This window comes from Myotis myotis, unplaced genomic scaffold, assembly GCF_014108235.1.
Source record: "Myotis myotis isolate mMyoMyo1 unplaced genomic scaffold, mMyoMyo1.p scaffold_m19_p_22, whole genome shotgun sequence".
In the NCBI taxonomy this organism is placed as follows: Eukaryota; Metazoa; Chordata; class Mammalia; order Chiroptera; family Vespertilionidae; genus Myotis; species Myotis myotis.
The window spans coordinates 7,451,019-7,476,074 of record NW_023416327.1 but is presented as its reverse complement, the minus strand read 5'-3'; the positions used below and the strand labels follow the sequence as shown (position 1 = coordinate 7,476,074).

At 52.1% G+C, this 25,056-nt stretch overlaps 1 protein-coding gene across 2 annotated transcripts in view; it reads right to left on the bottom strand.

Moving 5' to 3' along the window:
* The window catches only part of SLC9A2 (solute carrier family 9 member A2), a 128,187-nt gene that overhangs the window by 52,429 nt on the left and 50,702 nt on the right, over positions 1-25,056 (bottom strand). For both annotated transcript variants that reach the window (XM_036355480.1, XM_036355481.1), the window contains exons 2-3: positions 21,221-21,684; positions 14,634-14,884 (exon numbers count right to left, since the gene is read on the bottom strand). In XM_036355480.1, the coding sequence (XP_036211373.1) occupies positions 14,634-14,884; positions 21,221-21,684 (715 nt within the window). The remainder of the gene's footprint in view (positions 1-14,633; positions 14,885-21,220; positions 21,685-25,056) is intronic.

Below are 25,056 nucleotides of genomic sequence, written 5' to 3'. Positions count from 1 at the left end.
TATATCTTTGATCATATAATTAGTATTTATTTTTCCAGCCCAATGGAAGGTTCATGAAGGGGGAAAAAGTGCCATCGATGCTTAGCATAGTGTCTGGCGTGTTATTAAAGTGTTTTGAGTCAATGGCTACATGGATACATGAATGAATTGTTGCTGAGAATGGTGGTGTAGTATGAACAGATTTGCCTTTTAGAAAAATATTGAGAAGGACATGTAGAAGACAGGTCTGGAGGACTGGAAGGATGTGTGGAGGACAGGTCTGGAGGACCAGAAGGATGAGTGGAGGATGGGTCTGGAGGACCAGAAGGATGCGTGGAGGATGGGTCTGGAGGTCCAGAAGGATGCATGGAGGATGGGTCTGGAGGACCAGAAGGATGTGTGGAGGACGGGACTGGAGGACAAGAAGGATGCATGGAGGACAGGTCCGGAGGATCAGAATGATGCGTGGAGGATGGGTCTGGAGGACCAGAAGGATGCATGGAGGATGGGTCCGGAGGATCAGAATGATGCGTGGAGGATGGGTCTGGAGGACCAGAAGGATGCATGGAGGACGGGTCTGGAGGACCAGAAGGATGTATGGAGGATGGGTCCGGAGGACCAGAAGGATGTGTGGAGGACGGGACCGGAGGACCAGAAAGATGCATGGACGACGGGTCTGGAGGACAAGAATGATGTGTGGAGGGCGGGTCTGGAGGACCAGAAGGATGCATGGAGGTCGGGTCTGGAGGACCAGAAGGATGCATGGAGGACGGGTCTGGAGGACCAGAAGGATGCATGGAGGATGGGTCCGGAGGACCAGAAGGACGCATGGAGGATGGGTCTGGAGGACCAGAATGATGCATGGAGGACGGGTCTGGAGGACCAGAAGGTAGCATGGAGGATGGGTCTGGAGGACCAGAATGATGCATGGAGGGCGGGTCTGGAGGACCAGAAGGATGCATGGAGGATGGGTCTGGAGGACCAGAAGGATGCATGGAAGATTTGTCTGGAGGACCAGAAGGATGCATGGAGGATGGGTCTGGAGGACCAGAAGGATGCATGGAGGACGGGTCCGGAGGACCAGAAGGATGTATGGAGGATGGGTCCGGAGGACCAGAAGGATGCATGGAGGATGGGTCTGGAGCACCAGAATGATGCATGGAGGACGGGTCTGGAGAACCAGAAGGAAGCATGGACGATGGGTCTGGAGGACCAGAATGATGCATGGAGGGCGGGTCTGGAGGACCAGAAGGATGCGTGGAGGATGGGACAGGAGGACCAGAAGGACTCATGGACGATGGGTGTGGAGGACCAGAAGGATGCATGGAGGACGGGTCTGGAGGACCAGAAGGATGCATGGAGGATTTGTCTGGAGGACCAGAAGGATGCATGGAGGACGGGTCTGGAGTACCAGAAGGATGCATGGAGGATGGGTCCGGAGGACCAGAAGGACTCATGGACGATGGGTTTGGAGGACCAGAAGGATGCATGGAGGACGGGTCTGGAGGACCAGAAGGATGCATGGAGGATTTGTCTGGAGGACCAGAAGGATGCATGGAGGACGGGTCTGGAGGACCAGAAGGATGCATGGAGGATGGGTCCGGAGGACCAGAAGGACTCATGGACGATGGGTTTGGAGGACCAGAAGGATGCATGGAGGACGGGTCTGGAGTACCAGAAGGATGCATGGAGGACGGGTCTGGAGGACCAGAAGGATGCATGGAGGATTTGTCTGGAGGACCAGAAGGATGCATGGAGGACGGGTCTGGAGTACCAGAAGGATGCATGGAGGATGGGTCTGGAGGACCAGAAGGATGTGTGGAGGACGGGACTGGAGGACAAGAAGGATGCATGGAGGACAGGTCCGGAGGATCAGAATGATGCGTGGAGGATGGGTCTGGAGGACCAGAAGGATGCATGGAGGATGGGTCCGGAGGATCAGAATGATGCGTGGAGGATGGGTCTGGAGGACCAGAAGGATGCATGGAGGATGGGTCTGGAGGACCAGAAGGATGCATGGAGGATGGGTCTGGAGGACCAGAAGGATGTATGGAGGATGGGTCCGGAGGACCAGAAGGATGTGTGGAGGACGGGACCGGAGGACCAGAAAGATGCATGGACGACGGGTCTGGAGGACAAGAATGATGTGTGGAGGGCGGGTCTGGAGGACCAGAAGGATGCATGGAGGTCGGGTCTGGAGGACCAGAAAGATGCATGGAGGACGGGTCCGGAGGACCAGAAGGATGCATGGAGGATGGGTCCGGAGGACCAGAAGGACGCATGGAGGATGGGTCTGGAGGACCAGAATGATGCATGGAGGGCGGGTCTGGAGGACCAGAAGGTAGCATGGACGATGGGTCTGGAGGACCAGAATGATGCGTGGAGGGCGGGTCTGGAGGACCAGAAGGATGCATGGAGGATGGGTCTGGAGGACCAGAAGGATGCATGGAAGATTTGTCTGGAGGACCAGAAGGATGCATGGAGGATGGGTCTGGAGGACCAGAAGGATGCATGGAGGACGGGTCCGGAGGACCAGAAGGATGTATGGAGGATGGGTCTGGAGGACCAGAAGGATGCATGGAGGATGGGTCTGGAGCACCAGAATGATGCATGGAGGACGGGTCTGGAGAATCAGAAGGTAGCATGGACGATGGGTCTGGAGGACCAGAATGATGCATGGAGGGCGGGTCTGGAGGACCAGAAGGATGCGTGGAGGATGGGACCGGAGGACCAGAAGGACTCATGGACGATGGGTTTGGAGGACCAGAAGGATGCATGGAGGACGGGTCTGGAGGACCAGAAGGATGCATGGAGGATTTGTCTGGAGGACCAGAAGGATGCATGGAGGACGGGTCTGGAGGACCAGAAGGATGCATGGAGGATGGGTCCGGAGGACCAGAAGGACTCATGGAGGATGGGTTTGGAGGACCAGAAGGATGCATGGAGGACGGGTCTGGAGGACCAGAAGGATGCATGGAGGATGTGTCTGGAGGACCAGAAGGATGCATGGAGGACGGGTCTGGAGTACCAGAAGGATGCATGGAGGATGGGTCCGGAGGACCAGAAGGACTCATGGACGATGGGTTTGGAGGACCAGAAGGATGCATGGAGGACTGGTCTGGAGGACCAGAAGGATGCATGGAGGATTTGTCTGGAGGACCAGAAGGATGCATGGAGGAAGGGTCTGGAGTACCAGAAGGATGCATGGAGGATGGGTCCGGAGGACCAGAAGGACTCATGGATGATGGGTTTGGAGGACCAGAAGGATGCATGGAGGACGGGTCTGGAGTACCAGAAGGATGCATGGAGGATGGGTCCGGAGGACCAGAAGGATGCATGGAGGATGGGTCTGGAGGACCAGAAGGATGCATGGAGGACGGGTCTGGAGTACCAGAAGGATGCATGGAGGATGGGTCCGGAGGACCAGAAGGATGCATGGAGGATGGGTCTAGAGGACCAGAAGGATGCATGGAGGACGGGTCTGGAGGACCAGAAGGATGCATGGAGGATGGGTCTGGAGGACCAGAAGGATGCATGGAGGATGGGTCTGGAGGACCAGAAGGATGCATGGAGGATTGGTCTGGAGGACCAGAAGGATGCATGGAGGACGGGTCTGGAGGACCAGAAGGATGTGTGGAGGACGGGACTGTAGGACCAGAAGGATGCATGGAGGATGGTCTGGAGGACCAGAATGATGCATGGAGGACGGGTCTGGATGACCAGAAGGATGCACGGAGGATTGGTCTGGAGGACCAGAAGGATGCATGGAGGATGGGTCTGGAGGACCAGAAGGACGCATGGAGGATGGGCCTGGAGGACCAGAAGGATGCGTGGAGGGCGGGTCTGGAGGATCAGAAGTATGCGTGGAGGATGGGTCAGGAGGATCAGAAGGATGCGTGGAGTATGGGTCTGGAGATCCAGAGGATGCATGGAGGATGGGTCTGGAGGACATAGACCTAGGGGTTGGAGTTGATTTGTTTCCTGCAATGGTTTGTCATTTTGTTTTGAAAATCCAATGTAACACCTGCCCATATAACATCCTAAGACATGTTCATGTTTTGACAGGGTTAGGACCCATTCTGTGCACCACATGGAGGTAAGGTAAGTATAGAATTCACTGGTGCCTTCTCCTCTTATCTTGCCTCACATTATGTTTTAACATAACTGTACGGTGATTATCACCAGTGTAGAGAGAGAAGTTAGAGCACTGTAAGTGGCTTTCACATTTACCACTATTGAGGTTTCTTCATTGTTCTGTCACTCTAAACTCAGCATAGAAAGAATTCAGGCCAGTGAACACGACCTCAAATCTTTGGAGGGAAAGTTGGGGGATCAGACTTTCTATTTAGATGATCTGTTATTTGACTGTTTTCCTAATAGAAAATTCCAACCAAAACTCTTTCCACAGTATTCCATGACTATGCCCTCGCAGGCACTGCAGCTGGCCTCTGTGGGTGTTCTGTTCCTCACCACAGAATGGATGCTTGGAGAGGGCAGCGGGCAGCGTTCAGTATGCTTAGCATGGTTCTCTGCCTGTCATGGTCCTGAGCGCATGTTCAACCACTGCTGACTGAGTCTAGCTTAATACAATCTACACCCTCCATTCTTGATCATGATCTGTTAACCGGAGGGACCAGGCACATCTGAGGTGGGCAGTGGCAGCAGGTTTCTCGTTGTGCAGATACGAATGCATATCCTGCCTGTGTTTACACATACACATGAAACCTCCATTAGTTCCATTTATAAGTAACAACTGCTTTTACTTTTTTCAAGAGTGGTAAATTCTTTAATTTCTATTCCCATGTAAGGAGACCTTTTCTGTGCTCTAAACTGCTTAGAATTAAACAGATGAAAAGAATGTTGTAAAATTCTTTTGCTGCCATTCCATATCTATATCTGATCTTTAAAAGTATGGACTCAGCCTGGCCAGTGTGGCACCTATGAACCAGTAGGTCACGGTTCGATTTCCAGTCAGGGCACATGCTGGGTTGTGGGCTCAATCCCCAGTAGAGGGCATGCAGGAGGCAGCAGATCAATGATTCTCTTTCATCACTGATGTTTCTATCTCTCTCTCTCTCCCTTCCTCTCTGAAATCAATAAAAATATATATTTTTAAAAAAGTATGGATTCAATTGCACAAAAATACAGCCCAAGTAATATGTGTATGTTCTCCATAAAGACTTTGCCAAATATGAAAGTGCAAGCTGTGCCTCGGTGGGGAGCATAGGCGCTGTGTGAGCTGGGTCTGGCAGAGACTGGGTGGGCGGGGGGGAGGGGCATTGTGTCTTCTCAGAGTGCAGCACTCTCTCATGAGGTCAAACAGTGCCCGGGGTGTGATTCCTACACAACGCATTGCCTCTTCCAGGAAACCTGACAACCAAGAAAGAGTGAGCATGACATATGGGAAAATGCAAGAAAATAATTGTTTTCAAAGCAGGATCCAGGCATTAAAACTGAACAACCTTTCTTAAAACTATCAAAAATGAAATAAAGTAAATTCAAGCCATTGTAAGTGCTTGATTTTTCATGTAGTCTTGCCAGTTTCATGGATTTTTCCACATCTTTGTGTTGTTTTTCCCCCTTTGTATGCTTTCAATTCAATTCAACTAATGTTTATGGAGCACTTACTGGAAAGTAAAACAGGCACGGCTTTGTGGCAAGAATGAACACATAGAGGACCACAACCACTGTCAAAAGTGTAATGAAACCCAAGCATCAGGAAAGCCATGGGGTCCCCTGCTCTGGAGGGCAGTGCTGACAAAGTCCTGAGAGGCAGGAACTGAGCCTGGATCTGGATGATGAAATGGAAGGTCTCCCGCTGGAGAACTACTTGTGTTGGGGTGAGCTGCTGTGGGACCTGGGTCTGAGAAACAGCATGCAACAGCCCTGCACCTAGTAAACACCCAGACCTCTCAGGGTTCCACACCAGCACTGGGAGCATCAGTGAGTCTTCTTTGTGGTACAGTTCACTTTTACTGCTCTTACTGCAGTGCTACTAAAAAGTATGGTCTGCGTATGATATTGTACATAGAAAACCCTAAAGACTCCACCAAAAAACTTCTAGACTTAATATATTAATTCAGCAATGTAGCAGGATACAAAATTAACACCCAAAAATTCATAGCATTTTTATACACCAATAATGAACTCACACAAAAAGAAACTAAAAAAATCTAATTTATAATTGCAACAGAAAAATTAAGATACTTAGGAATAAACTTAACCAAGGAGGTAAAAGACTTGTACTCTGAAAACTACAGGACATTGAAAAAAGAGATAGAGGAAGACATAAATAAGTGGAAGAATATACCATGTTCATGGATTGGTAGAATCAATATTATTAAAACATCCATACCATCCAAAGCAATCTACAGATTCAATGTAATGCCTATTAAAATACCTATGGCATATTTCACAGATTTAGAACAAATATGCCAAAACTTCATATGGAACCAAAAAAGACCCCGAATAGCTTCAGCAATCTTGAGAAAGAAGAACAAAGTTGGAAGGATCACAATACCAGGTTTCAAGTTATAGTGCAAAGCCACTGTAATCAAAACTACCTGGTACTGGCACAAGAACAGGCATATAGACCAATGGAACACAATAGAGAACCCAGAAATCAACCCAAACCATTATTCTCAATTAATATTTGACAAAGGAGTCAAGAGCATACAACAGAGTCAAAACAGTCTCTTCAATAAATGGCGCTGGGAAAATTGGACAAGATACATGCAAAAAAAATGAAACTAGACCAACAACTTATAGCATACACAAGAATAAACTCAAAATAGATAAAAGACTTAAATGTAAGCCATGAAATCATAAAAATCCTAGAAGAAACCATAGGCAGCAAAATCTCAGACATCTCTTGTAGCAATATGTTTACAGATACATTTCCTAGGGCAATGGAAACTAAAGAGAAAATAAACAAATGGGACTACATCAAAATAAAAAGCTTCTGCACAGCAAAAGAAACCATCAACAAAACGAAAAGGGAGCCCACTCTATGGGAGAACACATTTGGCAATGATACATCTGATAAAGAGTTAACATCCAAAATATATAAGAAACTCATACAACTTAACAAAAGGAAGACAAACAATCCAAATTTAAAAAATGGGCAAAGGACCTAAGTAGACACTTCTCCAAAGCGGACATACAGAGTCCAAGAGACATATGAAAACATGCTCAAAGCACTGATCATCAGAGAGATGCAAATTAAAATGACAATGAGGTATCACCTCACACCTGTCAGAATGGCTACCATCAACAAATCAATAAATGACAAGTGCTGGTGAGGATGTGGAGAAAAGGGCACCCTAGTGCACTGCTGGTGGGAATGCAGACTGGGGCAGCCACTGTGGAAAACAGTATGGAGATTCCTCAAAAAATTAAATATGGAACTGCCATTTGACCCAATGACCCCACTTCTAGGAATATATCCTAAGAAACACAAAACACCAATCAGAAAGAACATATGCACCCCTATGTACATAGCAGTGCAATTTACAATAGCTAAGATCTGGAAACAGCCTAAGTGCCCATCAGCAGAAGAGAAGATAAAAAGCTGTGGTACATTTATACCATGGAATACTATGCAGCAGTAAAAAAGAAGGATCTCTTACACTTTGAGACAGCATGAAGGGACCTTGAGAGTATCATGCTAAGTGAAATAAGTCAGTTAGAGAAAGTCAAGTATCACATGATCTCACTCATTTGCGGAATCTAATGAACAAAATAAACTGATGAACAAAATAGACCCACAGACATAGAAGCATAGAACAGACTGTGGAATCTCAGAGGGAAGGTGGGGATGGGTGGGAAGTGATCAACCCAGGAATTTAAATACATATATGCATAATCCATGGACACAGACAGTGGGGTGGTGAAGGCCTAGGGCGGGCGGTGGGGAGCTAGAAGGGGTCATTGGGAGAAGAAAGGGGACATATGTAATACTTCCAATAATAAAGATTTTAAAAAAGTATGGTCTGTGGACGACATAATTACTAGAAACCCTTGGGAAAACACCTGGGCGTCTCCCAGGCCTATGGAGTCGGGGTGTCTGGCTGGGCCTGGACTCCGTGTGTGGAAACCCCAGGAGGCCCCTAAACATGTCTGCTTTGGAGGAAAGCACGTGGATCATCGCCAGAGGTCAGGGCAGGGAGAATGAATGAGAAAGAGCTGAAACTTGAATCACTTCATTTAAAATTTTATTGGAGGATGAAAATGAGGGATAACATCAGATTTGAGGACTCTTGTGGACTTAATTACACTTTGCCATCTGTTTTCCCTTCCCTTCTCTTATTTTCACTCCTTGGTCCGTGTAGGTTCCTATCTTCTCTTGTCTGGTCTAGAATACAGGCATCTTCACAGCTTTCTCTCTACCTGTCTCTCCCAGGCACCTTCCCTCTCCTGCCAGCGGCGATTGGCAGTCCTGGCCTCCAGGAGCCCGAGGCCATGGCTCAGCCTTTACCCAGAGCTCCAGTGAACCACCGGGGCTCTGTGATGGGGTAAGAAGCTGAATCCACTACAGCAACCTGTACACAACGTGTTCCCTCTCTGCCTACAGCTGCCAAAGGCTCTGAGCTTACAGAACCAAACAGGCCGAGACCAGGCCCCCACTCTCCTCGCCGCCTGAGCGCCCCTGCTGCGGCAGGAGCCCCCTGAGCCTTTGGTTCAGGGCTCTGTCTACCCAGCTGCCCTTCTCTCTGTCCTTAAGGCTTCCACTTGGGCATGGCCAGCCCCATCATGCTGTCCTGTGGAGAACAGTTTTCCTGGTCACTCAGCCCGTGTGAGGAGCCTGGGGAGCTGAGCGGCTCTGGAATCCCCCGGATCATCTTCAACCATGGAGGTGCGACCCCTTGGCTTCTGTTTGTTTGCTGCCTCCCTGAGGGCCAGGCGTTTGTGAGCGGCCGGGGTGAAGCTGCTGGGAGATGGCACTGAGAGGCGGCCGTAGACCATCGGTGCCGAAGGCCCCAACTACATCCTTTTACCAGTTTGTTCTTAATAAAAAGGCACCCCTACAGTGAGCCCCACAGAGGGAACATGCCATGCTGGCGCTCACTAGGTGGCCGTGTTCAGTTTTCGTCCATGCTGCTCAGAACTGTGCCATATGCCACATGCTGCTTACTGCATTCTCACCGCGCCTCACACCCCGCACCCACGCTGTGGTGAGTCCTGCTGACTCCTGCGACTGACCACGGGCTGTGCCTGTGATGCCTGTGACTGAGAATCATGTGTAACTGTATTTCCCACAGACCACAGCAGACAGGCTCTGCTGTCAGCCTGCAGAGCACATCCAGACACAATCAGAGGTTAAATAACATCCTTAATGTTGTTTTACTTTTAAAAAGATAAGGCAAGAAAACATACTATTTTGAACGTTAACTGTTGTGTAAGTGCCATTACTGTTTGTGAAAAATAGAAAATGCCCAAACCCAGGGAGTCTGTTTGAAGGGCTGTGCTCGTGCCTACGGAGGGACCCCGTTCCCTCGGGGGGCCCGGCGCAGCCAGGCTGGAGGGTGACCACCCCCGCCCCGAGTGTGGGCGGGGGCGACACAGTCCTCCCTCAGGAGGCTCCACTGACTCCTCAGTCCTCACAAGCCCCTCAGAAGAAGCCTCCACTCTGCTCCTCCCTGACTCCCGGACCGCCCCTGCTCACAAGCAGACGTTCTCTATAGAGTGTGACAGCCATCGGTGGAGGGAATGACCTCACTTGTATGTGGAAGGGAAAGAAACGGAAGCCACAGAAACAGAGAGCAGGCGGTGGCTGCTGGGCGGGGCCGGGGCATGGGGGAGGGGATGATGGAGGCCCGAAGTGCACACCTGCAGGGGTAAGAATCAGTTTTGGGATCCAAGGCACAGCCTGCGGCCTGGTCAGCAATGCTGCGCTGTACATGTGAATACACGTGAGAACAGACGGTAACTGCGAGGTGACACAGGTGACCAGCACCTCACTCTGGGGGTCATTTTGATATGGACGATTTGAACTGTTGGGAGGTGAACAGCCGCTTTAGGTGCTGGCTGCAGGGTGAAGACCATGCTCATGCACCGGACTCGGTCCTTCACGGTCATTTCTCCTGAGAACTGGCGTGTGTGCAGGCCCAGGGGTTGGGGTGGGGATGGAGGCGGGCTGCAAGTGTGACAGCGCCCCTGGGAGCAAGCTGGTGTTCTGCTCGCTCTCTATCTGGGAGGCTGAGGCCCATGGGTGGGCCTGGAGGCCAGGCCAGGGCGTGAGCAAGTGCTCATCCAGGGGACACCGGGCAGAGTGCCTGTTAAAGCTCCCAGTCGCGGTCCTGCAGTAAGAAAGACATTCGGCAAACATGAGACAGGGCTGGGAAAATGATGAAGAGAAGCCCACCTTGCTCATATGCACACACATAGATGCACACAGACATACGAAGCTCTGTGTCCTGCGATGCCACGTGCTCTTTCCCGAGAAGACCAGTGCCCCTGACACGCTGTAACCAGGAGCGTCTGGCATGTGGGGCTGTGGCTGCACCTGATCGCCTCTGGAAGAGATGGTCTAAGTGCCGCGGGTGCTGGGCACAGAAGGGGAACCAGATAGAAGTTCAGAACGACAAACAGGCACACTCTCCGAGTTTATCGGAGTGTTAGGTGCATGATAATGAGCAACTCACACAAAGAACACAGGAAGAAGAAAGAATGTGCTCTGGGAATCCTCATTGTAAGAATCTTTAAAATGTGCTTGTTTGGCTTATAAGGGGGAAATGGGGTCATGTCCTGGACTGGCCAGATAACTGCTGACCAGGGCCCAAGTCTCACACACAGTCCTGATTTATGTCCACCTGGGCCTCAATTCAGTCGTTCACAACATGAGACTAACAATTACCACTCTTTTCTTTGCAATAATGCTTCGAGAATAATCGAAACACCAAACAGAACACATTCTAAGCATCCTCGAAGGAGGAAAGGTTAAGGAATTATTAACCCATGAAAACAAAACTAAGAAATACCGATGCCTGCTCTCCTACCTGCAGGAGGGCTGAGCCGTTTCTGAACTTCCCGGAGCACATCGAAGAGAAAGCAGCGCCCCCCGCAGGATGCGGGGACCAAAGCTCCTCCTTTAGGACAACGTGCTCTGCGCCCACTGACGAGCACAAGAGACTGTGTGGGATGCAAGGCAGGGACCGGAGAAATGCCGGGCCACAGGGAGAGGGCCCACTGAGTTATGCCCGGGCCTGAGCGTAGGCATCTGCCGGGGTCCCCGGGGAAGGGAGAGGGCCTGGGGAAAGCCGTGTGCTATTTCTGAGCATGTTTCGGAGTAAAGCCAAAAACACGAGACAAGACAAGAATTTCTAAAATCAACAACAACTTGGCTTCTTCTATGTCCCCGGCTATAGTGCTGTGACACTCAGGGGGCGATGCCACTGAGATGGGAAGTTTCTTGCTCAGGGACTATGAAACTTTCCTTAACTTAACTTAGCTCCAGTGCCATGGAAATGCGTCCTGAAACACACCCACACCCACATACACACACATACACATTCATAGTCACACACATGTGCACATTCACACACACGCACACATTCTCATACAATGTGCACACACATGTGCACATTCACACATGCACACACGTTCACACACATGCACATTCACACACACATGCATGTACACATCCACACGTATGCATGGTGTGCATTCACACATGTGCACACAATGCATCCTCACACAATGTGCACGCACGTGCATATCCACGCACATGCACATTCTCACATATGCACACACATGAGCATATTCTCTCACACAAATGTGCACACACTCTCACACACATGCGCACACACATGTGCACACCACACACACTTTCCCTGCTGCAAAACTGAGTCCACCTTAGACATGAGCAGGAGTGCAGTAGGAAACGGGTTTCATCTACCCTCTCAGTGTTTGCAGCTAGACCCTCTTGGACACACAGGGAGCTGTGTGTGTAAATAATTCCTTAGCACTAAATTAGGTTTTAAATTATTAGGAGAGGCCACACAGGGAAACAAACCTGAGACAGCCCACCATTCAGCTCTCCAAGCAACATAAGATGGAGGAGACCCCTGTAATCCTACCTGGTACAATTTAAGTTACTCTTGGTCATTGAAAATCATATCAAGCCACAATTTCATGACAAAAAGATAAACTGCCACATGGAAGCTCCGTGAAGCCCGAGGTCCCTGCCACGGAAATCGCCTAGAGAAACGGCCGAGCCCCGTCCAGCGCTCTTACCAAAGAGACTGGTTGCCTTTTGCACCAGACCCACGCCTTCTGGTACCCAGAAGGATGTTCCTGCTCATCAGACTCCATCCTAACTACCCACGGGGTAAATGACCTCATTCCAGCACAGGCTGCCCCTGTCCACCGGGTCAGAGCCAAAGCACAAAGGGCCGGGACTGAAAGGCAATGGGAAGAGGAGGGAGGGGAGAGGGCTGGGTGGGAAGGAGCGAGGAGGAGGGCAGGCAGAACCCGGGAGAACACGTTCTCCGTCCACGAGCTACAGGTTCAGGTTCGGAGAGGCTGCTGACCTCCCTCTCAGCGCGCGAGCTGCTCACCTGGGCCACTTGGCTTCCACGCGGCTGCCCGTTTCTCTTCAGCATAAAAGGGGGACTGCTGAGCTGCTCAGCACAGCTCGCCACATGCCTTCACCCCATACCTTCACATGTGCTTGCAAGTTGCAAAAGAGCGTGCAACTAGCATGAAGTATGACAGGACTTTCTAAACCCAGTGCAATCCAAATGCGGAAAAATGACTAGTTCTATGGAAGAGGTGCACGCGGCCATGCAGTTTTAGCCGCATCACTGCACTGGGCTCCCTGTCCAACGTCCCAAGGTAATCGCAGGAGGACGTGCACACCGTGCACTTTCCGAGGGGCAGGCGCGTCTGTGCCGTGGACATACAGAAGCACCCCACGCGGCCGAGCGGGGAACAGGATGCTGATTGCCCCACATCGGAAAACAGGGGTGGCTTCTCGGAGCAAACTGCGACTGGGTGCGCACGGAATTCCAGACCCAGAGGCTCAGACCCCTGTGACGGCACACTGTGGGTTAGCTTGTTGCTTAGTGCGCTGTGTGCAAGGGCCATCGTCGCTTGCATGTACAAAGGCCTTTTCTGCACACGAGGCTGTGAACTAAATGTTTACTTTCAAGTGGGAAACGGAAGTGATGCTTTCCACCCGCCCACCAGTGTGGCCCTCCTGGTCCCTGGTCCCGGCCCCCAGAGCCCCGGAGCCCCTGAGCCCGTCTCCACAGCAGGTCAGGGCTTGCAGCTCGTCTCTGCTCTGTGGACCTGGCCTCAGGGGCACTGCCCAGCAGGGACGCACCAGGACCCCAGCCCCACCAGCACGCCCTGCCCCACATGCTGGCCGTCCCACCCCGGGCAGATGGACACCCCCCGATAACTGTGTGGGGTTCCAGAACACTTACGTGTGCCCACGGGACCATACAGCCAAGGCTCTTACCCCACGTGCCCCAGGTTGGTCTGGAGACTAGACACAGAGCCCACCCGTGACTCCGCCCGGGACCCGGGAGCCAGCTGCCACGCACGGCCCGTGACACTGTCAGCGAACACTGAGCGGCCGGGAGGCACGCAGACGGCATGAACGGCACCGGGAGGATCAGAACACTCCGCTGCTGGGCCCAGCTGGGTCACGTTGCTTCACTCAGGTTCCCTGTGAAGCAGACAACCGCCCACCCTTGTACCTCGTGGCTCTCATCACAGTGGCCCCATCGCCTGTGCAGAGGCACCGCCTCCCTGCACCACTGCACCTGCTTCTGACTGAAAGGTGTGAGAGGAGGCGACCAAACAGTCCTTAATCGGAGCAGCACTAAGTCAGATGGCGAGAGGACACGCGCAGGAGAAGCAGTCTACGTGACGGCAGCACTGGAAATCTGCACAGCAGGCCCGGCCTGGAGACCAGCACACAGCAGCCTGTGTAAGCTCCTGCCCAGTCAACACGCAGGCGCCCATCGCTGCCAGCGCCCCCGGACCGCGTGCGGTGTGACACCTCCCAGAGGCTCACCCCGCCCCGTGAGGCGGCTCCCTCCAAAGGCTCCGGGTCCGAGCCCTGCCACCCTTCAGCCCGCGTGTGAGAACCCTTCAGTAAAGAAACAACCCCTGCTTTATGCATTTCCTGCTCTATGGTCAAGTTTCTTTATTTAAAATATAAACTACGTGATTATCCACTGCCTTACTGTGAATGACATTAAGCTATTAGTTAAAGTAAAATCTCCCGCCAGAAGGAAGGTTTTCTGCTACTAAGAGAGTAATCTGCGTTCACATGAGCCAACCCAGAACAAGCGCGTTGGGGTGATGGCACCTTCGGGTAGTGCACAGCCCGCATGGACACCCCGGAATGGGCGCCACACGCAGAAATTTGTGGCCCCTGGCAGTCACCCCCACAGCTGATGACCACGTTTCACATGAGACCCCACAGTCTCCATTTGGCACCAGATCGCTTCTGTATGAATCTGGCTGCTGCATATTTTCATTTCTTTGAAACAAAGAGTAAGAAACCCATTTTTAATTGTTCTTAGAAGAATGTAAGAAAACCTACTTTTCACATAACTTAACTTTAACACGTTTAGCTGAGAATACATGAATCCGGTGAAGTGCCATCTTTAAGAGCCTTTAACAAGGAATTACATACTTACGCCATGATGCCTGAGAGGTGAAACATTTCGGCTGTGATATAGGACAAGTAACTGTACAGGAAGACAAAGAGTGGCTCGATCACCCGTATGTTGTGTGTGAACCGCGTGGTAAATGCCGCTATGAATCCCAGGAAGATGCCGATCAACATGCCGCCGATGCCCACAACAAAGAAGTTGGCAATCCCGGCAAACACGTCAACAGTCTCAATGGTCTTCATCTGGCAGAAGGACTTGAACAGGTTGTACAGGACCTGTGGGGAGGGAGCGCATGGTCATGGTCAGCTCTTCCAGCCTCCCTCCCTCTTACCTCCCCTTACCCCCCCCCACCTCCCCCCCCCACATGCGCCTGCCTCTCAGAGGACGTGCCTCCTGGGCACCCAAGCGGTGGCCGTGGCAGTTCCAATGCATTTGCTTATTTAAATCATATTCAATAGCTTTAAACCAAAGGCTTTGATAACAGCATGTTGTCAGGAAAACTCTTTCTAAAAGTAAGTGAGAAGAGAATTCAAAATTATTGCACAACTTACTCCAAAAACATCAATGTTTGGATGCCACTTGGAAGCTCCTTGAATGCTTGGTTGCCATCTGGCACACCCTGCCTGTGCCACTGATGCCTGACAGGGGGCCGTGAATCAGTGACCTTCCAAGGCCCTGTCGGGGGTAACGCCCTGGAAGGACCTGTCCTCTAGTGCTGGTGCCCTACCCGAGGGCACCTTCCACCCAGGCCCCCGAGGCCCTCTGCCTAGCCCCCCCCCAGCCCCCCACACAGGCACGTGCTTGGTACAATGTGAGACCCAAAGGAGTCTTCTCAAGAAGCAGCAACCTGTGTGCATGTGGGTGCATATGTGTGAGTGTGCATGTGTGTGCATGTGTGAGTGTGTATGTGTGGGTGCATACACGTGCTACAACTTCACACATATTTTGTGCCTCTAACGTGACAAGAGAACACTGTTGCTTGGTTTCTGAGAAATCTGCAGTCTTTACATAGTGTTAGTTTAATACGCTTCAACAATGCCAGGCACTTCCTGTCCGCTGGCAACATGCCTTCAACACATGGCCGAGGGCCTCTGAGCTGAAGCGAGAAGGGACAGCTGACCCACCACTTCCCCCCAGAACCAGCCACGGAAACGCAAGGGAAGCAGGTGCCCTGTTCCCCTGACTGAGATTGACAGGCAGAACCCCAGGAAAGCCGGCTGATGGGACCTGTGGGCACACAGGCCTGTTCGAGGACAGGCCATGCCAGCTCTCACTTGGGTTGAGAAACTCAAATTCACCCCCAATCACACAAAATGCCAGAGGCGACCCCAGAGCCCAGGGCGCCGGGCCTGCCGGGCGAGTCTTACCAGGTCACCCACGGGGGAGCCGACCAGAGTGTGTCCTAGTGAAAACCCATCTCGCCACCTCCTCCCACCGAGGCCCTTAGAGCTACGCGTTGCAGGTGTGGGGTAACGGCTTCCCCTTGTCCACTGGGCCATACACCCGGTAGGCGAGGGCCACGCCTCATCATGATTTACTTCATGTGCCCAGTAGATGACGATAAACGCCTGCTGGCCTGAGACAACAGCAGAGGCTCATGACTTAGCCGGCAGGGCGTCCCTCCTCCCGGTGCTGGTGTGACACCAGGAGCACGGGGCCTGGCAGTCAGGAGGCCCGGGCAAGAGAGGAACAGCAGCTCCCTCGCCCGCCGAGGGCTGAAACATCTTGCCGGCGTCATCACTCCACGCAGCAGCTGCTTCCTACTTGCAACCGAGGCCTCTGCGCACCTCGGGTTTCATCAGCTAACGAGCCACCTGCTTCCTGAGAGCGGCTCAGGGAGGTGCTATTTAAACCCCTTCCCTCTGGCAGCCAAGGCCAAAGGTGAAGGTCACTCGCTGCCCGCGGAGAGACAGGCTGCCCAGCCGCCCTCTCCGCGGGCAGCCCCCAGCCACTCAGGCACTCAGCTCTGCCGCCCGCCTCCAGCCGCACCAGGACCCCAGTGCCTCACTCTAATGCCCCAGCACCACGAGACTCACTTATCCCATCTTGCACGCTCAAGGTTAAAATCCTGGACCGTGGCTTGGGGAAGGCGCCATACACCTGGCGCACTTCTCTTGTCAATCCGCTTTCCCAACGCCTCCGTCTGGGAGCGGTCCCATCGCTGCTGCACAAAACTCACCTCCTCACTCATTGTGTGTGTTAATCCTCACAGGAGGATACCTTTCCCGTTGCTTTTCAGAGAGAGTGGAAGGGAGGGAGGGGGCGGGGGAGAGAGAGAAACACCAATGGGAGAGAGACACATTGACTGGTTGCCTCTCAAAGCTGCTCCCACCAGGGCCAGGGAGCCACCTGCAACTAACCAGGTACGTGTCCTTGACTGGGAATTGAACCTGCGGCCCTTCGATGCATGGTCTGGCACTCTGACCACTGAGTCACACTGGCCAGGACCATACACACCATGCTTACTCATCTGGGGTTTCCATCCTGCGTTTTTTGTTGTTGTTGTTGTTGTATTCTTTTGTAGAAACTCAGCTCCTAAATCTAGGAAAAGGGTACCTGTCTTCCCTGGCCCAGCTGGAGCTGCTCTTCCTCCCAGAGCGGCCTGGCCTCCCACTGCCCTGCCAACCCCTCTCTGCCTCCTGCAGCTGGAGGACTCCCAGCCACCCAGGGCCTGCAGGGAGGCCACGCTGTGCTGCAGGTGCTGCCTCTGAGGTGCCTCAGCTCTCCAACAGAACTACAAGCCCCTGGTGCACAGAGTCCGCGTCCCTTCCCCTCCCTGTCTCTTGACCCCCGCCCCGCCCCTCGCCGCCCACTGGTGAGGCCCAGCACGAGTTTCTAAGGAGCAGCAGGCACACAGTCATGCTGTTTCCCCGAGCGTTTTCCTGACAGCTCCATCCCTCAGAGCTACCAGAGCTACGTCCTGCTTCTCAGGTTCCTGAGGTTTTGCAAAGGGCAGAGCTGGGCACAGGCTCGCTCCTCCCGTCAGCTGCCAGGGCAGGGCTGCAGGGAACATCTTAGGTAGCAGCGTTACCTTGGCAACCAGAAAGCTTTCCATAACCTCCCACCTGCTTTACACTGAACTTGATACCTACTGATCAGAACAAGATAAAATTCTTCTAGTTACAACTGACCACAACCCAGTGACTTCATTCCAGTTAAGTCCTGTAACCTCACTGCAGGGAATCTACACAGCAAGTGCTTCTGGTGTTAGAGTTTGTATCTGAATCATGTGTGCTCTGCCCGCGGGCGCGGCTGGCCTGTGGCTGGTCTGTGCAGAGGTCACCCCACAGGTGAGGGTATTTTTAGCCTGAAATGCCAGGGGCACCCTTGCCAACTTCCGTAACGGGCTAATTTGACAGCTGCGTGCTTCACAGTCATTCTCTCACAATTATGTTTCTAAAACACTTATATTACTAACATCACAAATTATCTATTTTGATGGCAGATTAAAAATGTTCAATAATGCAGTGAAACCGTGATGCAAAGATGCAAATGATTCAGAGTCCTTTCTCAGACCCTTCTGTCCCAGAAAACAGCTTTTAGGTCACTTTTTCTGATGTGAAACACAAAGAATAATAATTTTTGGATGAGGAATTTTAAATCTATTCTGCCATTTGCAAAAAGCAAAGTAAGGTGTCAATTGGTCACCACATTCCCTCCAGCTTCCTGAGGCGACATCCACTGCACACCCAGCTCTTCTGGGCCATGCTGGCTATTGCAGGTTGAAGAATTTTAAGTCTTCTTGGAAAATGTATTAGAATATTAGGCTGCATTAACATGTTCTAGAAATGATATTGGAAATTACCATGTAATAAGCTAAGCCATTTGACTATGAACTACTGTGGAAATAGCAAGACTTCTCAAATAACTGGGCACCTTAGCAATCTTTGCCTAATAAAAGAGATTTTAAATGTTTTCCTAAAATATTAATTATATGGGAAAGCACAAAGCTCACCTTTATTTTTCTGACTGTCATTTCTCCAGTTAATTCCACTCACTATCCAATCCACTATCACCCTAGGCCAGGGGTGGGGAACCTTTCCCTGCCACAGGCCATTTGGATATTTATAACATCATTCACAGGCCATACAAAATTATCAGCTTAAAAATGAGCTGCTCTATTTGTTCAAACACTTAATTAACTCTCCCCTAATGCCTTGGCAGGGCCAGGCCACATGATGCTGCAGGCCTTACGCGCAGGCTGGATTTCCCCACTCCTGCCCTAGGCAAGAACACAGAGTTTGAGTGCAGTCATATATGATCAATTTCTCTTTGCTTTGAGACATTTTTGGGTAGGTTTTCTACCCTTCAACTCTTCTAGCTCAGTATTTAATTTACCATGCCTTGGGGACCCACAATCTCACTTACCCTCCAGACTACATTTAAACATGAAATCTCCGCACTTCTAGTTGCAACTCAGAGTGATTCATCATTTTCACTGTATGCAGCATGGTCTGTATATTTTTTTAAATGATCTCCAATGTGAAGGAGAATTTTAAATTTCATTTTTATTTATTTATTTTTAAAAATTGATTCAAAGAGAGGAAGGGAGAGGGAGAGAGATAGAAACATCCATGTGACAGTGAAACATCGATTGGCTGCCTTCTGCATACCCCCCACCAAGGATGAAGCCTGAAGCCCGGGCATGTGCCCTGACCGGGAATCGAACCAGCAACCTTTCAGTGGATGGGACGATGCCCAAACAACCGAGCCACAACGGCCACGGCATGGTCCGTATTTTTAGATCTCTGTCTGTTCCATGAGTTCCTTACACCTCTCCTAGAGATAAGACTAGATGATTGAGTCAAAAAACCTTCCAGAAAACATGTCCCCTTTATATTTGAAGGTGCCTGACTAAGAGACAGAATCATAATTCTTATACCTGTTTTCTAATTCACTCCGCTGTTCAACCAGTTCAGTGAAATAAATATCTCATTCTTCAGCAATAGGCAGGCACAGCGCTGGGCATGCCCTCTTATTGTGCAGGCGTGGACCTAAGGGGCAGCCCAGGGCACACAACCCACCGAGGAAGGCGCTTTCGGGTGAAACCGTAACTTACACCCTGACTCACAGGCCTTGGCCTTGGGGCCGCCGGCCCGTCCTCTGCCCTGGCCCTGCTTCCAGTGCTGGTCCGGCAGCAGCTTGCCCGTCCATAGGGCCACGTCCGGCGGCTCTGTGCCTCCGAGAGGAAGCCCAGGACATGCCTCTGGAAGGCTGGGCCTTCATACACTGAGACCTGGTCCCTGAGAAACTCGAAGGAGGACCACGGAGGCATCTGAGGGAGGGACCTGAGAGCGGGGCCAAGGCTCCCGCTTCTGAGCCTGGCCGACCGCTACCTGTCCTAGAAGGAAGCGGCAACATGGGTGAGGCCTCTGTAGTTCCCTTTACACTCAGTAGGACCGGGAGCCCCACACTGAACTGCCCACGTCTCCCTCAACCAGGGAAAGATGTATCTGACCAAACACAACTCACACATGGACTCGGCGCCTTCAGAAACTAGAAGAGTTATAAAATCTCTTCCTTGTGATGGCTGTTTCCCGCTACAGTCTAAGATGGTGAGTTAATGACTGGCTGCTGTTAATGAGCAATGGAGTGAAGGAGGTAGGCTGTTCCCGGAGCTCACTTGGCTGTCTAAAAGCCTCTTGGCAGCTATTCTGAACCTGGGTTTCCTTATCAAATTTATTTTCTAAAACATAATATCCACATGGAGTTAACGGACATCCTTCAAGATGATGTTCTGTCCAGGTCAGGGGTCTGCATACAGACTGCCAGAGGGGGATGCTGGCTCTCCCTGTCAATTTATGCTAACTTTTAAATGATTCAGCGATAACATTTTAATAACAGGAATTAATGGGGGGGTTATATAAATTACTTAAGTTATTTAGACACACGTTACTTAATAAGCTTTATCTCAACTTTATTATTTGCAAAATGGGGAGAATACCTATTTATAGGTTGTCATGAAGCCCTGAGCCCAAGGTGCGCATGCACAGGTCAGTGACGCCCATGCCTCTTGCCATTCCCGCCGTGCCTGCCCCGGACACGGCTCCGGGACACAGCACCCCCTCACCAGCCGAGCCCTCTGAGCGGCTCCGCAGGGGGTGGCAGTACCTGTGGCTGACACAGGACCCTAACTGCCTCTGCCTCTGCCTCTAACTATGTGCCAATTAATAAGAATTAAAAATAATTTGCATTTCCTGAATAAGTACCCACTAGTGGGAAAATGGTGAAGCCCAGAACAATGCTGGCTGAGTGCCAACCAGAAGTGAGCTGTGTGCTGAGCTTTGCCCACGTGACAGACTAAAGGACCTCCAGAGGGGGGCCACTCCATGGGCATCGGCTGCCCGCCGGCCCTGCCCCCAATGCAGCTGCCTCCCGCAGGCTCGCGGCTGCCCAGGTGACCACGCTGGGAGCTGGGAGGGCCGGCTCCTCGGAGCTGCTCCTGGGACCACGCATTGGCATGCCCAGGGCAGACACAGAGCAGGTGCGCTGTGGACTGGCAAACAGATACTTGGCAGTAAATAAATTCTTAGTAAGAATTTCAAGACAGACAGCAGAGCATTCGGCCCGAGAGGCTGGGCAGCACAGGTGCCACTCCGCGCGGGGCTTACCACTGTCACCGCGTCGTTCAGCAGGGACTCCCCGAAGACCAGGATGTAGAGCTGCTCGTTGACGTGAATGTTCTCGAAGACAGCGAGCACGGCCACAGGGTCCACGGCGGAGATCAGGCTGCCGAAGAGCAGGTTCTGCAGCAAAGTGATGTCGCTCAGGCCGAAGGCTTCAATCTGGCAGATGCCGAACAAGGACACGCCGATGCCGATGGAGTTCCACAGCGTGCCCACCACGGCGTACCAGAAGATGGTGCCGATGTTCTCGAAGAATGGGCGGGTGGGCATGAAGTAGCCCGCGTCCAGCACGATGGGGGGCAGGAGGTACAGGAAGAACACGTCTGTCTTCATGGCGGGAGGCGACTTCTCGTCGACACCAAAGATAATGCCCCCGAGCAGAAGGCCGACCATGATGAGGAGGCAGCTCTCGGGCACGATTGTGGGCAGCTTGTGGTAGAGGTGGAAGCCTGTTCCAAAGCAAACGGAAACATGGGCGTGGTCAGGCAGGAGCAGGGAGGAGACAGGTCGGTTCTCTGACGGAACCAATGGGCCTATTTCAACATCCCCAGGTGGGCCCTGGCGGTTTGGCTCATGGCTAGAGAGTGAGCAGAAGGCAACCAATCGATGTGTCTCTCTCACATCAATGTTTCTTTCTCTCTCTCTCCCCCCTCTCTTCCGCTCTCTTTAAACGTCAATGGAAAAATATCCTCAGGTGAGGATTAACAACAACAATCTCCCAGGTCAGTACAATTGGCTATGGACTGGCTTTCTCAATTACGATGTAAAGGTCTGATGCTCTCCTTAAAGCTATTCACCAAGTACTTTCAGGTACAACTTTAAATTTAAATCAGAGGTAGGTCGCTATAGGTACACAATATACAGTACCATTTTGTCTAAATTCCGATTGTTTTCTTAAATAAGACAATGCAATTTTATATTTGGGACAACAGTGTGATTCCCAACACATTTTCTGATGCAACCTTGTCGACCCTTTTTATATGTAAGTGGGAGTGGAGGTTCAAAGAGGCCCCACGCGTCGAGGCCGCACGCCAGCTGCCGGACGCCTCCTGCCGCTCTGCACGGGAAGAGGCGCAGCTTCCTCCTGTGCGCAGCTTCCGGCTCTGTCGTTCCGGTGCGGACCGTGTGTCCTCGTCCTGGCGGCTGCTCCTGCAGAGCCAACCCAGCCAGGCGCCCAAGGGGCAGGGTAACCGCTGTGGGAGGATGTGAACTCCAAACTCGCACGGTCTCCAGTCTCACAGAACGGATGTGCCTCCCGCCGATGAAGGCCCAGCCAAGTGCCCTGAGCAGAGCCCGGGGGAGGGGGGGCTGCCCAGAGCACCGGAGGCGGCACCTGGCGGGGAGGGTGCTGACCTCCGAGAGAGGGACGAGGCATCAGGGAGTGCAGATGTGGGAAAGACACTGTCTCCTAACCGGGGGGCCAGTGGGGCTGCAACCGGGGGTGTGTGTGAGGGCGAGGCCCGCGCAGGAGGGGCACAGGGGCCCCTGGGGAGTGACTGCACGTGAGAGGGTCCCTGAGGGCTTGGCGAGGACACCTCCTGTCTGTAAGGCCTCAGGCCATCCTGAGGCATCTCACACGTGTTAGAGCTAACGCAGCACGTGGCAATGATCTGAATGATCAGAAGATAACATGGAAACAACAGAGTAAATCCTTAAACACGTACAATCACGGAGTTTTAATAAGTAAGTTCTTGGAAGTTATAAATCGTACTCTAACTCATAGCATGAAATAGTTTGTGAACCAGGAAAATCACCATCATTTGAAGAGATGTAAATAACTAATCTCTAAATTGCTGGGGTCCAACCCCAGAGGGTTCAGGGGTCCCCAAAGGTGTGGACGGAGTCGGCGAAGAAGGAATGACATGGAGACAGCGTTCAGTTGATCAGCAGGCTAGCCAGGATCTCCAGCCAAGTTCTGGTCTGGATCTCCAGAGAGGTTCTGCTTAGGATCTCCTGCCAGGGTCTGTGTCCATGTTCTCTTGCTAGGTTCTCCAGGTTCTCCAGCCAGGTTCTGTAGCCATGTTCCCTCGCTAGGTTCTCCAGCCAGGTTCTGTCCAGGTTCTCCAGCCAGGTTCAGTCACCAGGTTCTAGTCAGGTTCTCTTGCCAATTTCTGTAGTCAGGTTCAGTCCAGGATCTTTTGCCATGCTCTCTCCAGCGAAGTTCTTCTGTCTGTAGGTTCTGTCTTCTTAGTTCTGTGTTCTAAGCTCTGTATTCTAAGTTCTGTGTTCTAAGTTCTGTGTCTTGCTGTCTTGTCACATCTGTATTTATACCAGTTGATTCAATCCTATCAATCTCTATTACAAAGGTTAGGGCGTTTCTTATCTCCATTCCAGGGAGTAAAGATTATGTAGCTTAAGCATGATTGTTCGTAGTTAAAGTGATTAATTACCCGCCTGGCACTTAGTTGAGGGGTTTTATTCCCTCCCTAACTTCAGGGGAAAATCCCTACCTGGGGAAACAACCTTTCTCAGAGACCTTGGTTAAAACACATAGTGCCAAGAAGGTGAGCAAACATATTAAGAACAGTATGCCATATATGCCAGGTCCTTTGAAACAGCAAGGATGGACCAGCTCCCGGCACTAAATAATTAAATTAACATTTATTTGGTATTCAAACCATCCCTCCAGCTTGGATTATTTTGTTATTTACATTATAGCAGACTTCGGTAATTATTGGGGAACATACACATTCACCTGGTTCAATAGGGCTTCCCCATGACCTCTGGCCTGTTGACCTCTGTTAAAGGGCAATGGAAGGAGTCCTCGAAGCCGCATCCCTAACCCTGTCCTCGGCTGGCTGGTCCCTGAAGCAGCTCTCCCTGTGCAATGAGGACGTGCCTCCCGCCTCCCAGTGCCATGGGCATTCAGCTCCTTTCTGAGACGCAGACCGGAAGACCGAACCTGTGTGCTGGGGCCTTGCCAGCTGCCACCAGACAGCGGCCCCGGCTTTGGACCCAGCTCCTCTAGTCTCTACTTGCGGCTGTGGGAACTTTCTATCAGACTGAGGCCAGTTTGCTCATCTGTGAAATGGGGCCCCATGCACCCACCACATACAGAGCTGTAAGGTCACTGAGCCGGGAGCCGCAGAGCACTGACCACTGAGCTGCAGTGGCACAGATGCCCCAAGGCTGGTGTTCTCCCCTCCCGTCCGTGAAAAAGCAAGAAAACACAGTTCCAAAGAAACAGACCCAGGAGCAGGGCGCTCTGCAGGCAAACTGGGAGGGGGGAGCCTGTTCTCCGTAGGTCCTACTTCCCTCTTGCCTTCTTTTACTTTCCCTGCCACCCAGCCTCAGGACCCCGTGCTCCGTGTCGGGTGCGTCTATCCCTGTGTGGGAAGGAGACCTGGTTCCCAGGACGGAGGTGGGAGCCCAGGGGAGAGAAGGAAGGAGCAGAGGCTGCGCTGTTGCCCCACACAGGCCGACACCTGCCACGCTCAGGTGCGTCGCTGATCCTGGCGAGGACCCAGCTGCAGGTGCACCAGCAGGAGGCGGGGCCGGCGGCAGGAAGGGGCGGGGCCTCAGCAGGGAGGGCCGGGGCCGCAGCAGGGAGGGCGGGGCCGCAGCAGGGAGGGCGGGGCCGCAGCAGGGAGGGCGGGGCCGGCAGCAGCATAAACACAGGTGGGAGACCCAGGGGCCAGGAGGAAGGGCTGGAGGAGGCGCGGGGAAGTGAGGCAGCAGATCAGGTAACAGCAAGGAGCAGGACAAAACATTTACTTAAGAAACCGTGCGTTCATGCTTTTAAAGTGCTGCTCTCCTTCCTTAGGAAGGCTTAGCCGTCCACGTCGGTCGGAGTGACCCTGGCTTGAACGTGGGCAGCAGTT